The sequence below is a fragment of the Pan paniscus genome, chromosome 2 (genome assembly GCF_029289425.2).
Source record: "Pan paniscus chromosome 2, NHGRI_mPanPan1-v2.0_pri, whole genome shotgun sequence".
In the NCBI taxonomy this organism is placed as follows: Eukaryota; Metazoa; Chordata; class Mammalia; order Primates; family Hominidae; genus Pan; species Pan paniscus.
Window position 1 is genome coordinate 42476476 of NC_085926.1, and position 15390 is coordinate 42491865.

At 54.0% G+C, this 15390-nt stretch overlaps 1 protein-coding gene across 11 annotated transcripts in view; it reads left to right on the forward strand.

The window, feature by feature from the left end:
• The window catches only part of VIPR1 (vasoactive intestinal peptide receptor 1), a 39108-nt gene that overhangs the window by 11806 nt on the left and 11912 nt on the right, over positions 1–15390 (forward strand). For 2 of the 11 annotated variants that reach the window (XM_003826050.5, XM_057301695.2), the window contains 4 exons: positions 4816–4923; positions 11487–11593; positions 12993–13096; positions 13591–13723. In XM_003826050.5, coding sequence (XP_003826098.1) covers positions 4816–4923; positions 11487–11593; positions 12993–13096; positions 13591–13723 — 452 coding nt within the window. Of the gene's footprint in view, positions 1–4815; positions 4924–11486; positions 11594–12992; positions 13097–13590; positions 13724–15390 lie in introns of those variants that run through there. The other 9 variants (XM_034956203.4, XM_057301696.2, XM_008951479.5 and 6 more) reach the window with 6 other exon arrangements.

Sequence of the window (15390 nt, forward strand, 5' to 3'; positions counted from 1 at the left end):
GGGCACAAGTTTTGTCTGGAAAGATGTGGAATACTCACCACAGCCAATATTCAGCCTGGAAACTGAGGCCCACTCCTCCCTCTCAACCCCAGGCTCTGCCTCTGCTACATCCAGAGGACCGATAGTGACACCACACACACACACACACACACACACGCCCAGCCCCTAAGCATACACATACAGGCAAACACACTGGCCTCTCCATCCCAACCCACCCTTAGTGGCCAGATGAACCATCAGCTCATTATTCGGCTGATGAGACAAGTCAAGGTCAGCCCCAGGGGCTGAGCACATGAGGGCCCCAGCCACTCCTCCTCAGGGGGCTGGGAGAGCTCCACCTGGCAGTGTGAAGGGTAGTGCCCAGCTACCAAGACTGGACAGCAGGGCTATCAGGACAGATGACAGCACCCTCCTTTTGACTCAGCAGCCCCAGGTAAGAATGGATGGAATTCTTTGGTACCACTTGAACCAGACTTGGAGGGGTGAGCAGGTTTGGAGAAACAGAGAGTCTGGAAAGGTGGGAGGCACTGAGGCAGACTTCCCATGGGGAGTGGGGCATGGTTGGCAGGTTCAAGTCTTACTGCCAGGGACACCAGCCTGGCACGTCTGGGCTGGAGGCATGAGATGGCTGGGCCCGTTCTGGGCCTCCATCCCAGGCCATCTCCCCGCGGCTGAGCTTACAGTTATGTAACAGCCTTGCTCAGGAGCAGGGAGCATCTTTACGTCTTCCTGGCTCCCTAGTTCCCCTTCCACCTCTCTAAAGCTGACAGTTATGTAACCCCTTCTGGGTCCCTCTTCTTGGCCCTGGTGCCCAGGCTGTCTGCCTCCTGTTCTGTAAGTGAGTATGTGTAGCCTCACAGATGGGCTTTGCCTACCCTTGTCTCAAAGCAGGACAACCCCTTGACTCTAGGGCCCAGAGACTGAGGCATGGGTCAAGGGGTGGCTGGGGCCTGCCCACTACCTACAGGCCCCACCCCACTCCACCAGTGCAGGGAGCCAGGACCAGGTGCAAACAGGCTTTGGCAGGCCCCAGCGGTGGGATCATAGGCAGCCCCAAGAGGCCCAGACTCTAGACTCCACTGCGCACCTCCCACGCCTGGGGACAGGCCACCCTCGTGATTCCAATGAGGTCACTGCTGGCACAGTGTTCTCGTCGGGTGCCAACACCCTGTCACCAGCAGCCAGGCTGGGATGCAGAGAAGGGCCGGCATAGGTTGTGGCCATGGGTCTGCCCGTGACCTTCTGTAGGGCTCTGTGCGTGTTCATGCACATCTAGGTATGCGCTCCTGGCCCATGTCTGTCTGGAGCTGCGTCTGTGCCTCTGGGGTCTATAGCTCTGTGTCTGACTCTGAGTATCTTTGTGAGTCAGAAGCGTGTGTCTATTTAAGCTTGGGCACATGCCATCTCAACATGCCTAGATGTGTCTGCCCAGTGTGCTGTGTCTCTGTGTGTTGGCTTGTATGTCTATCAGTGTGAATGTCAGTGATACACCCAGACATGTCTGTCTCTCTGAATGTATGTCTCTGTGAGTTGTGTGTCTCTCTGTGCCCATTTGCTTGTGTCTGTGGTCTGTGTTTAGGTAAGTGTACGTGTGTGCATGTTTGCATGTGTGCCTGGTGTTCTGTGTACTGGCATGTACATGTCAGTGTGTGTATCTCTGTGTGCACACAAGTCTACAAAATGACACAGCAGAGGCCCCACCTCATCTTGCCTCACCATCCCTTACCCCAAGCTCTGGGTTGGGCTTTCCTGCCGAGGGCACAGCCCCACCTGTGGGCACACACAGCCAGCCTGGGCCCTGTATTTCTGTAGGCCTGGTGACATGTGTGATGGGACCTATGGGGCCTCATTAGGGCAGGCACACAGGAAATACTTCCGTTGCCTAGCCCAGGACAACAGGCCATTCCAGGTACCAAGTATATTCATGGCTGTCACCCCGTCCCCTGCTTCCCTGACCATGTCCCTCATATTGGCCTCTCATCCTGCTCCCCTGCCCTGCTGGCTGCCCTACGCCCCAGCACCAGTTCACAGCCCAGCCTTGGTTGTGCTGAGATTCCTTGAGGCCAAGTGTGGCCTCCCAAGGGCAGGGCCTGGTTTCCTCTCTTCTGTCCCACTGCAGTGAAGCAGAGCTCAGGGCCAGAGACCCAGCCCCGGATTCACTCCCCGGCCTGTGCTGGCAGCCGGAGGTTTAGAGAGCCCAAAGTCTGGCAGGGACTCAGACACAATAGCCGGCCTACAAAACAGGGCGTGCCCAGCGCTGTCAGAGAGGGGTAAACAAAGTCCAGCAGCAGCAAAATTCCCAGAGAAATGACAGGCCTTCCAACCAAGAGGAGTGGGAATAGACTGTACCACTTACCAGCAACATGACCTTGAGCTGGTTTTCTAATCAGTCTGTGCCTCCATTTCCTCATCTGTGAAATGGAAGCATTAAATAAGTTATTCATCCAAAGAGGTTAGAACAGTGCCTGGCACATGCAAAGGTTATATGAATGTTTGCTGATATTCTTAACAGGGTCTTGAACCCCCAGCAGGGTTTGACTGACCTGAAGTGCCCCTACTCAGCTTTCAGAGAAGCTGGCCCAGAATGGAAGAGGGACTGGCAGCCAACATGAGGCCACAAGAGCCCTCAAGACAGGTTGGGGGAAAAGTGGTCAGGGTCCATGACCATGGAAGGCTGCAATCTCTGGCCAAGCCCTAGGGATCCAGGTGTCCTCCTCAGCCTTCAGCTATAGATGTGGCCTGACTGCTGCAGCCCCAGAAAGTGCCCCTTGCTGCTGCCAGCCCACTCCAATGCACACAGTCCCGAGGCTCTTCCCCAAGTAAGCACATCCCTCCACCTCCTCTTCCCAGACCCCCTTCTTGGGAACTTGTGAACCTTCGGACCTGAGCTGGGCTGGGCTGGGCTTGGCCCAGCTGGCGTTGACTTTGGCTCAGGGGTTGGGTTTTCTGAGCAAATCTATGGGACTGGCAGGATTGCAAAGAGACAATTAAGCCTCCTGCATGGGATGGGTCCAGAGCAGTCCTAGTCCCTCACGGGCATGAAGCTTCTGAACAGACTAAATGATGGCATTTGCATGTGCCTATTCAAGCAGACCCCTAGAGACCACACTGTGCATCTTTCACTGGCCAGGCTCTGCAAGGCTGTGGCGGAGAATGCAGCCACAATGCAGGGTTTTCGCTGCACTTGTTCCCTAACTATTCCCCTCCATCACAATTCACAATCCGACCACGTTGGGGGAATCTGTGTTGTTCAAGAACTAGGTGCGGGCTGGGCACGGTGGCTCATGCCTGTAATCCCAGCACTTTGGGAGGCTAAGAGGCAGGTGAATCACCTGGGGTCAGGAGTTCGAGACCAGCCTGGCCAACATGGCGAAACCCCGTCTCTACTAAAAATACAAAAATTAGCCGGGTGTGGTTGTGGGCTCCTGTAATCCCAGCTACTCAGAAGGCTGAGGCAGGAGAATCACTTTAACCTGGGAGGTGGAGGTTGCAGTGAGCCGAGATCATGCCATTGTACTCCAGCCTGGGCGACAGAGCGAGACTATGATGGGGTGATGAGTATACTGGGATGCATCTAGTTCTTTTTTTTTTTGAGACAGAGTCTCAAAACATTTTCTAATGCCTCCTTCACTATCATAATATGAAATTCAGGACACATACTGATCCACTTTATAAAAAATAATGTTCTAGCTATACTGTAAAATAAATATTAAAAGGAAAGTAATTTACAATAAAGTACCATGTACATATTCAAGCATAACCACACTAGATGTAGTCTGAAGGTTGTACCTACAAATATAAATCCTGGGAATGTGAGGCCTACAAATGCAGACTGATGGACACAGGTAGTTGTATCGGTGACTCAAGTATCACAGGCAGCACTGCTATGGGTATCATGATTTTCCAAAACATTGAACAACTCTTAGTGAAGTTCAGAACAAAACAAAATACAATCTTCCCTCCCTTTTCTCAGTGGCTGCATTCCTGGAAAACTCCATGTATGTTAAACTTGTGCAATAAATAGCTTGTGTTGGCCGGGCGCGGTGGCTCATACCTGTAATCCCAGCACTTTGGGAGGCCAAGGTGGGAGGATCACTTGAGGTCAGGAGTTCGAGATCAGCCTGGCCAACATGGTGAAACCCTGTCTCTACTAAAAATACAAAAATTAGCTGGGCGTGGCGGCATGGGCCTATAGTCCCAGCTACTCGGGAGGCTGAGGCAGGAGAATTGCTTGAACCCAGGAGGCAGAGGTTGCCAAGGCTGTACCACTGCACTCTAGCCTGGGTGACAAAGTGAGACTCCATCTCAAAAAATAAGTAAGTAAATAAATAATAAAGTAAATGGCGTGTGTTTATATGTAAAATGGTGTAAGAGTCTAGGCTCTGGTCATTATGAAAGGTTTTCACCTATACATATGCCCAGTGGGTCATCTGGAAGCCATGCAGAATGTGAGACAATTCATCATTGTGCAGGAGTTGCCTGTCTGGCATCCCTGGTGACTGCCCATCAAATGCCAGTGAGGCCCCCCTATTGCTGCAACAATCAAAACCACCACTGGCATTGGAAACATCCCCAGGGGGCGCTCCATCCCTCACTAAGGACCAAGGAACTGTAGTCAGGCCTCCTTCCTGCCTCCCTGTCAGGACAGGCCCCGTGCAACCTCGGCAGGGCTGTGCCTCCCCTCTCAGACTGGAGGCTCCTTGAGGTGGGAGCCTGGCAGAGGGAGGAAGAGAGTGGGTGCCTATGGCCTCAGGCCCCAGGGCTGGAGGCACCTGCACTGTGCTGACCCATGTGTCCTCTGCCTTACCCCCATAGGCTGCAGCAAGATGTGGGACAACCTCACCTGCTGGCCAGCCACCCCTCGGGGCCAGGTAGTTGTCTTGGCCTGTCCCCTCATCTTCAAGCTCTTCTCCCCCATTCAAGGTAAGACCCCTGGGTTGAAGAGGTGACGTGAGTGGGGCCAGCTGGAGTGGGGACTCACCTCTCAAGGAAGTGGAAAGGCAAAGGAAAGTGGTCAAAGAGGTTGGAGCAATCCGAGGGACTCCCTGGCAGAGGAGGCAATGGTGCTGGGTCTTTAAAGAACTCACGGGATTTGATTAGCTCTTCACATAAAGATAAGCATGTGGGAAAGGCTCACTAAATATTTGCTCAACAATTGATAACTGATTGACTGACAGGTACTTGATTAAATTATGGCTCCCATAGTCCTGTTGTCTTGGGCTGGTCTTGATTCAGTCTTTCGATGCCTGGAGCCTATGACCTCTTGGGCTCCATGAAGCCACCACATGACTTTGCTTACACACCTTGTCATGTTCCACTTAAATGAATGTCCACAGAATGAGGCAGAAAAGAAAAGGGGGAGCCCCTTTAGGAGGTGGCTTTCTAGCTAGTGAGTCATTAAAGAGATTCACAATATCGATTCAGTCATTCTTTTGTGCAGTGAATGAAGCACTCACCAGTGTGCCAGGCACTGAGCTGGACAAACACAGTGGAGAGAGGATAAAACAGCCCCCAGGGCTGCTCTCTCAGAGCTAGCATTCTCATTGGAGAGACACTTAGTAAGGAAATAAACAGATGTATCATCAATAATAAAAAGTGCTGGACGAGAGAATAAGGAGAGTGGGGACTAACTTAAGGCAGAGGTTCACAAACAACCCCTCTCTGAGGAGGTGACACTTCATCTGCAATCTGAAGACCTGGAGGTGAGAAAGAACCACCAGGCAAAGATCCCAGATTGGGGACAACTGAGAGAGAGAATCAACAGCCCATGGAACAAGCATCCAAGGAAGTTCCGTGAAGGCCAGTGTGGCTGGAGCAGGGAAAGCACCAGGGATGAAGGGAGGGGAGGGACAGGTGCGCCGAGGCCAGACCATGCAGGGCCTTGAGGACAGAGGCGAAGACTTGAGTTTTTTCCTAAGTCCAGTTAGAAGTGGGGGGTTTTAAGCAGGGGACTGACAAAGTCCAATTTAGGTTTTTAATGTCTAAATGGTTTCTGTGAGAAGGAAGAATTCTAGGAGTGTAAACAGGAAAACCCAATCACAAGGCAGGCAGGAAATGATGGCTTGAATTCAGGTAGTGAGCTCAGTGCGGGAGAGAAGTGGGAGAGTTGTTTATGGAGGGAATGGGAGTGAGTGAGGCGAAGGAGGAATCAAGCAGGCCCCACCCTAGGCTTAGGTTTAATGAGCCTTAGGGAAGAGAGTGGGACTGGGTGGGGAGCATGGAGGGAGGGGCAGGCCTAGAGTGGAGAGGACTCATGAGGAGCAGAACTTATATAATTATTCAGAGAGCGAACAGAACTCAGGCATCTCTCACTCCAGATGGCCTTTTCCTTCCTGGACCCCAGTTTCCCCGTTCGTAAAGTGGGGATAGGTGGTAGACCCCAGGGTCTCTTTGGGGTAAGCCAGTTTGCCCCCCAGTGCCTGCTGTTGTGACCTCAGTAGTGAAAGACAGAACTTGAAGCCCTCCTGAGGAGTCTGGGAGGGTCACAGCCATGCCATACTCCAGGCCAGTGCCCACCTGGCCTGGTCGCCTCCTCCAGGGACACCCAGTGCCTGGGCAGATAAGAGATGAGTTCCTCTGGCAGGTTTCACAGTGCACGCCATCACCAAGCCTGGAAACTAGCCTTCTCTCTGATCCCTGGAAGCACCTGCTAATTGCCTTTCTCCCTGAGACTCTGCTAACTGCATTCCTCCCCATGGCTCTTCCTTCTGTCCCTGCTGGAATGTGTCAAGGCAACTCCTGCCCTTGAGAACCTGGACTCCAGCCCACCATCTAGCTAACCCTGAGGCTGCCGCCATCAATGGGGCCCATACGGTGCCTTTGGACTGACAAGAAAAAGGCAGTCCTTCCTCGGGCAGAGATGACCTCTCACTAGAGCCCACCTAGTGACAAGCAGAATATGCCTACCGGCCAGGTGCCCTTGTAGAGTGAACAACTTGCACAGCCATACTCTGTGGGCCTGGTCTCTGAAAATGGTGGAGAGAAATAAGAGACTGCGATTAGGGACTGAAAACAGAAAAAAAGACAGTGTTCTCCTGAGCAAGTAGATGAAGAAGGTGTGGGCAACCGATCTGAAATTCCAAAAAGGGAAGTTTGCAAGTGTGGGGCAGGAAAGATGGCATCACCAACTCACACAACAGGCCTGGGAAGAATTATACCCACGGGAAGGGACCTGGTTATACAGGGAAAGCTAAATAAACCTTACAGAAGATAAAAATTGTGGAGAGTTAGAAAAAAGTCATCTACCTAGACTGGATAAAATACCTGAAGGAGGGAGTTTGGCCAGGCAAGGAATTGCTCATTAAGGCATCAAAATGTTCATGGTAGCTCACTTCTTTATTTTTATTTTATTAATGTTTTGAGATAGAGTCTTGCTCTGTCACCCAGGCTGCAGTGCAGTGGCACCATCTTGGCTCACTGCAACCTCTGTCTCCCGGATTCAAGCAATTCTCCTGCCTCAGCCTCCCAAGAAGCTAAGATTGCAGGCACCAGCCACCACACCTGGCTAATTTTTGTATTTTTAGTAGAGACAGGGTTTCACTGTATTGGCCAGGCTGGTCTTGAACTCCTGACCTCATGATCCTCCCACCTCAGCCTCCCAAAGTGCTGGGATTACAGGTGCATACTTCTTTAATCTGTAGTCTGCATATCTTTCATCTGTGTTTCTACCTTCAAATATATATATATATATATAAATATATATATATATATATATATTTTTTTTTAGACAGCGTCTCGCTCTGTCGCCCAGGCTGGAGTGCAGTGGCACGATCTCGGCTCACTGCAAGCTCCGCCTCCCGGGTCCACACCATTCTCCTGCCTCAGCCTCCCCAGTAGCTGGGACTGCAGGCGCCCGCCACCACACCCGGCTAATTTTTTGTATTCTTAGTAGAGATGGGGTTTTACCGTGTTAGCCAGGATGGTCTCGATCTCCTGACCTTGTGATCCACCTGCCTCGGCCTCCCAAAGTGCTGGAATTATAGGCGTGAACCACCATGCCTGGCCTCTACTTTCAAATATTTGAAAAGATTTGTTTTAAAATAAATATGGGAGAGCCATTCTGGCTGAGAAAATTCGACATACAGTCTATGTTAACCATGTCTGTGGGGTCTATGGGATACCTCCCCTCCCCTACCACCTGCATCATGATGCTATAAATAAGAAAACCTTGCTGCCAGCCTAGGAAGCTCAAACTTGCTGGCTGGGATGGGACACTACGGCAGGGAATCAGCAGGAGAGTTCCATGGTCAGGTCTGGGTGTTAGCATGATCCTTCCAGCTGTCTCAGGGTGGGGAGCTGACAGGAAAGCAGGGGGCTCCTACCTAATCCAGGGGAGATGAGGTGGTGGTGGTGCTGGGGAAGAAGCTGGGACAGGACTGGTGACTGATGGGGGAGAGGAGGGAGAGGATTATTCCTCAATTCCTGGCTCCAGGCACTGAGTGGAGGATCCTAGCTAGGCACAAGCGGGGGCCATGACTGCTTTTTGAGACATAGTGAGTGGGAGAAGACTGGAAGAAAGGTGGCCCTTGCCACCCTTCTGGTCGTCATGGCTATCCTGAGCTTGTTCAGGTGAAGCCCAGCCCAAGTGACAGGCCTCAAAGCAGACCTGGCAAGTGTCCCTCCCATGGTGGAGCCCAGCCTGGCCCAGGCATGCCCTGACCCCTTCACTGTTGCATGCCCTGACCCCCCCCCCAATGGAGTGTCCTTCCCAGCACAGGGTTAAAGTCCCTTGCTACCTCCCTCCTGCCCTTCATGTCCCCCTCTACAGATATTGGGCCTGCCGGTTTCCAGGCCCAGACTGGAGGGAGACTCTTGGCTGCTTCTTGGGATCCCATGGTGACTGCCATTTTGATATCCTTGAGAGCAGCTTGCTATGAGGCCTTGACCACAATCCCAGGGCTCTTCAAAGAGACCACCTGGCCCCAGAGATGACCCATTGTCCCCTCCCCTCCTCTCCTTCACCATCTATGGCAGCCAGGGCTCCAGAAAACAGAGTATCCCTTTGGCCGCTGCTGGGAGCCCAGAAAGATCTGGAGTCAGGCAGACCTTGGTCTGCATCCCACCTGCTGCTCCCTTGCTGTGTGACCATGGGCAAATGACTTAACCTCTCTTAGCCTTGGGATCCCCATTTTTTGATGGGATAACAAAAACTACCAATTCCTAGCCCTAACACATTAATGTTTACCCTAACACCTCCGCCACTACACACACACACACACACACACACACACACGCGCGCGCGGCATGTGAAGCTGCTGTGTACATGACAGAGTCACCCAGGTTTGCTGGCATAATTCATGATACCAGATGCTTGCCATGTCATTGGGCCTGGCCTCCTCAAGCCCCGGTCCCTCTGGTGAGTAGGGAGCCCAAAGCTCCAGTGTCCCAGCTTCAAGGCTGGGTGATTTTGGCCTTAATCCTCTTTTTTTTTTCCCTGAGTCGGAGTTTTACTCTGTCACCCAGGTTGGAGTGCAGTGGTGTGATCTCGGCTCACTGCAACCTCCACCTCCTGGGTTCAAGCGATTCTCCTGCCTCAGCCTCCTGAGTAGCTGGGACTACAGGTGTGTGCCACCACTCCCAGATAATTTTTGTATTTTTAGTAAAGACAGGGTTTCACTATGTTGGCCAGGCTGATCTTGAACTCTGACCTCGTGATCTGCCTGCCTTGGCCTACCAAACTGCTGGGATTACAGGCATGAGCCACCACACCCAGCCCTTAACCCTGTTTTCTACCTGCCTGAGCCTTGTAGGTGGAAGTCCTCAAAATAATCAGATTGTGGGTGGGATCCAGGGCCTCAGAGCCTGCAGTTAGCTCCCTGGAACTGGGGCTGAGGAAGAGCCTACCCTTTGATGAGGGGCTGGGCTGAAGGCTCTGGGCCAGGCCCACCTCTGGCTGCAACGATGGGAAGCTGAGAGGGGCGCAGAAGGACAGCTGAAGGCTTTTCTGCTGTCCTAGGAGCCTCTTGCAACAATGAGGTTGGGAGCCCAGGGCAGAAAAAGGGATGCCAAGGCAGGAAACTGGCCCAGTCCAATGCCCCCTCCTCAACCAAATCCATCCTGCCCTCCCTGGGCCATGCGGTGGAAATAGACCCAGCCCACGGCTGCTCTTTCCTGGCTGTCCCATCCCCACCCCTAGCTGTCCCTCAGTTCTTCATCCATGAAGTAGGGTGACAAGACCTCTTTCCAAGGGTTGCCAGGAGGATTTACAGAAATGGTGAATATGGAATCACCTGGTATATTCCGGGCATACAGCAAAGTTTGGAAATAAACACACGTGCCCAGTGACACTTTCTGAGCTCATAGGACAGCTTGACCCTCCTGCAGCTCTTTATCTAGTCACCAAAATAAGTCCTCAGGTCACCTCCATGCAGGTGAGAACCAAGCTTATCTGGGAAGACTCTGGAGACCAAATCAGCTCTATCCTGTCCTCTCTATGTGGCCTTGGGCAAGTAACCAACCTCTTGGGGCCTCCACTTCTCAACTGTGAAATGGAGTTAACTTCCTCACTGGATGATTGAGGAAATTAAACAGGATGTGCCTAAAGTGCTTGACCAGCGCTGACATTTGAATAGTACTCAAAACCTGTCATTGTGATGAGGCTGACAACAGTGATGCTGCTGATGCTGCTCATGGTGACTATGGCGGTGGTGGTGGTGGTGATGAACGGGTACTGAGATGGGGAAGCGAGATTCTTCTCTGGCTCATCTAATTTCTATTCAACCCATCCTCTCCCTCTCTGGGGAGAAGACACCTCCCCAGTGCTGGAGAGTGGGGAGCCTCAGTGGTACCCCTCACCTCACATACCCCCTAAGCGGTCCTGTCTCTTTGCTGCAGCTTCAAGCCTCTGAGGACAGTGGAAAGTGCAGCTTGCCTGGAGCCTCAGCCTCTGCTTGTTTCAGCCCCAAGCCCCTGCCATGCTGTGCTGCCTGATTCCCCCTCACATGCCTTTGCCTGCACAGGTTCCCCAACTCCACCCCTCCTCACCCCCACACTCCTGCTCCCCCTCCAGCAGCACATCTAAGCCCTTCCAGGTGTGAGAAGAAACCCAGCCCCACAGGCCCAGGCAGGCTGACTGAGGAGGACCGGGCAGGCCTGGGCCCCTTCCCCCAGCCGTGGCCTTGTGACAAGGGTCAGCATTCTGCTCACAGCAAGGGTCAGGAATCATTCTGTGACAAGGATCCAGGCAGGGTCTGTGACAAGGATAAGAGTGTATGTTGTACTTGGGGTCAGGTTCAGACCATAACAAAAGGGCTGAGCCCAAGAATGTCTGCTCTGATTCTGTCATCGGTGCGGGAGCCCTGAAGAGGCTTCTCCCTGCCCCAGGTGCCCCCACGGTGCCCTGGGTAACTGGGTCAGGGCAGCTGGAACCTGACAGCACCAGGGTTGGTGGGAGTAGGGCTGAATTCTCTGCCCTGTTCCAAGCAGAGACAGCCAGGTCCCCATGCTCCCGGCCTCAGCCTTTGTCCTTGCCCCTGCCCTCCACCCAGGCCGCAATGTAAGCCGCAGCTGCACCGACGAAGGCTGGACGCACCTGGAGCCTGGCCCGTACCCCATTGCCTGTGGTTTGGATGACAAGGCAGCGAGTTTGGATGAGGTGGGTCTCAGGGCACCCCCACCCCACCTGCAGAGCGCCGGGGCCCACCTAGGAGACTTTGATCTCTCCCACCGAGGGGTGTGGTTGCTGTCTGTGTGGGAACAGGACTCCTGGAGTCTGCCCTCCTCTAGCCTCCTCCAGGCCTGCCTTTCTGGGGTCCCAACCCTTGGCTCCCCCTGACAGGGTATGAGAGGAGGCTTTCCCACAGGAGGGGCCCCCAGAGCAGCAAAACCTGAAGCAGCTCCCCCAGGCTGGGCCACCCCACTGCCTCATGGGAGCCTCACTTCAGCCCGGGAGTTGGCAGGGCAGGCAGACACCAGCACCCCATCCCATCCAGAGGGGAAACCGAGGTGCTGCAGGTCCTGGAAGGAACCAGCCTTGGCTACCAAATAGCCAGTCAGGAACAGGGACAGAGCCTGTCATTCTCAGTCCCAGGACAGATATCTTCCCCGGAGCAGTTAAAACATGGTCTCTGTAAAGACTGGGGAGCCTGGTAAGGACATTGATGGGGAGGCTGGAGTCCTCAGCTAGGAGCCCCTCACTGCTTTGGGGTGCAAATGCATGTGTGTGTGTCTGTCTGCGATGGCATCTGCCCCACCCTCAGGCGCCCTTCTCAGACCGGGCTTTCACTCCACCCACCCCCGAGGACAGCAATTTCTTCAGAGGCCTTTGAAGCCCACTGGAGCTATAGGCCCTCATTCCCCTTAACCACTTGCCTCTCCTCAGGCAAGCATGGGAGGCGGACAGGAAGGAGTGGCTTGCCTAGTGGCTGTTGTGCTGCACTGCACCTGTGTCCATGGGGAGGGCATCAGGAGAGCGGACCAAGCAAGACACCCTCGGGGCCTAGCTTTGCCCTCCTCCACCAGAAAGGCCAGACTGCCCTCATCCCACCGACCCCAACTCCCAAGGGCCCAAAATGGGACATACTAGTGCCAGTGTCTTCTTCGACATCCTGCAACCTCTGCATACCTCTCCTCCCTATACAGAGACAGGGCCTCGAGGGGTGTCTGAAGGGCAAGCAGACCCCACCCCTAGGGTGCCCAGCTCAGAGCTGGCACAGAAGGGAAGCCGGGCACATGGCTGGAGACATGAAATTAACAAAAGGGATGGGCAAGGTCTTCATTCTCTCCCTCACCAACTTGTCCCTCGTAAAGAAGCAAAGACAGGAAGTACATTCAACCCCCACCCCACCCTAAGACACAGTCCTGCCCTGTCTGTGGAAACCAGGGCGTTAGGGGTCAGGGGCTCAGCTGCTCTTGGGAGCCCCAGACCTCAGCCTCCTCATTTGCTGAGGCAGGGTTGGGCAGGCAGAGTGTGTAGGGCACCCCACCCCTGCGAATACCCCCTAGATGAGCCTCCCACCCCACCACCCAAGAGCCTCTCCCTGTCCCTCCAACAGCAGCAGACCATGTTCTACGGTTCTGTGAAGACCGGCTACACCATCGGCTATGGCCTGTCCCTCGCCACCCTTCTGGTCGCCACAGCTATCCTGAGCCTGTTCAGGTGAGGCCCAGCCCAAGCGACAGGCCTCAAAGCAAACCTGGCAAGTGTCCCTCCCACAGTGGAGCCCAGCGTGGCCCAGGCGTGCCCCGACCCCTCCACTGTTGCCCCCCAGCAGCACACACTCCCCAGCTCCTGCCAGGCCAGCTTCCCCTGGAGAAGGCACGTGGCTGAGCTGTTCCATGTGTTGCAGCCTAGTCTCCCCTAGGATGGCCCTGCACCTGGGGACAGGGCACCAGAGGGTGGGGCCTGCACACAGGAATGAGGCTTCTGGGGCCACACACGAGGTTGAGGCACTTGGGAGCCCAGCTGCACAGGTGGATGGGGTACCTGGGGGTGGGGCTCGTATTTCAGGATGGGATCCCCTTTGAGGCGGGGCCTGCCCTCTGGAGGACACATGCTCCCCTGCCCCACCCTTGCTCAGCACATAGGACAGCATTGGCTGGGGTGGGGATCCAAGGCCCCTTTGGCCTCCCAGATCTGCCCACCCCACACAGGAAGCTCCACTGCACGCGGAACTACATCCACATGCACCTCTTCATATCCTTCATCCTGAGGGCTGCCGCTGTCTTCATCAAAGACTTGGCCCTCTTCGACAGCGGGGAGTCGGACCAGTGCTCCGAGGGCTCGGTGAGGATCCTGGCCCTGGCCCACCTCCCTCAGTCTGGCCGTTATCTTTAGCCACTGTAATCTCCTCTTCTCCCCCTGCTTCTCCCTCTCCCTCCTCCCTCTTCCCTCCCACCCCACCCCTCAATCCAAGGATAGCCTAACCCCCACCCAACCCCACCTGGCAGTACTCAAATCACACTCCCCTCCGGCAACAGGAGATGTTGCTCACCCATCTGGGCGCTCACAGACCTGCCGCCGCCAGTGAGAAAAGCAGATGGGAAATGGGACACTTCATGGCCACAGCCCAGAGCACCTGTCCCACCTGTTGCTAACTTCCTATGTGGCCTTGGGGAACTTACAGCCTCAGTTTCCCCATCTGTGCAAGGAATTCCAAGATTCCTTCCAACTCTGCCATCTGCCACCTGCATAGCCAGGGCTCTGCTCACCATGCCACTTTTCCTACTCCCCCCGTCCCCATGCCATCTGGAGTGGGTCCATACATATGCAGTCCTCCTCTTTTGTTCTGATCCTGACAGCAGGCTGGTTCTGGGCCTTCCTAGGGAAGAGAGGTAAAGGGATCATCTAGGAATTCATTGCCAGTCACTAAGGGGGCCATCTCCAAGGGATTCTGAGGGACCCTCTCTGAGTGCCCCAAGCTTTGACAGAGAGCTTGAGATCAGCCCCAGCCCCGACTCATTCCTTGTGGTCAGTAACTCATTGCTTCATGCATGACCCCAGAGGCAGTGCATTATATCAGGGGTCAGCAGTACCTTCTCCCCAAAGGGTGAAATGATCATACTGGAATCTCAGGCATTTCAACAAGGGGGAGAGAAAACCTAGGGGACCCACTTTGGCCATTCCCAGAGCTTCTCAGAGGTTCTGTCCCAGGAGCTGTGAGGCCAAGTCAGACATGAGCATTGTGAGCCACAGGACCTGTGGAGGAACCTGCTGCCTCCTGTGCACATGTTACGGATAATTATGGAGACTGGCTTCCCAATTCATTACTGCGAAGCTTTTCTAAGACTAGGAGGAAGCACAGACTAGGAAGTAAAGAGCTGAGTTATGGGCAGACGCGGATTATGGCTCACGCCTCTAATCCCAGCACTTCTGGAGGCTGAGTTGGGTGGATCATGAGGTCAGGAGTTCAAGACCAGCCTGACCAACATGGTGAAACCCAGTCTCTACAAAAAATACAAAAATAAAAAAAATTAGCCGAGTGTGGTGGTGAACACCTGTAATCCCAGCTACTCAGAAGGCTGAGGCAGAATAATCGTTTGAACCAAGGAGGCAGAGGTTGCAATGAGCCGAGATCATGCCATTGCACTCCAGCCTAGGTGACAGAGCAAGACTCCATTTCAAAAAAAAAAAAAAAAAAAAGAGTTGAGTTATTCTCCCAAAGCAAATGGGAGGAAGATGGGGAGGCAAGAACTCCTGTAACTGGAGGGACTGAAGCGAGACCTGAGGAAGGACTTTCCAACCAAAGGGAGTGGTGGGGGCAGGGGGAGCCTTCTCTCTGAGGATGTCGCAAACCAAGGGTACAGGAAGGAAGGGTGGGAACCAATGTTTTGGGTACAGGGGGAAGTGGAAGCCAGACAGTTTCCTGGTGGAGGGTGGCTTTAAGCCCTGGCTGACAGACATCTAGGCTTGATCTGAAATGGGGGACTTTCTGGGAGGGGACAGAAGGCCCA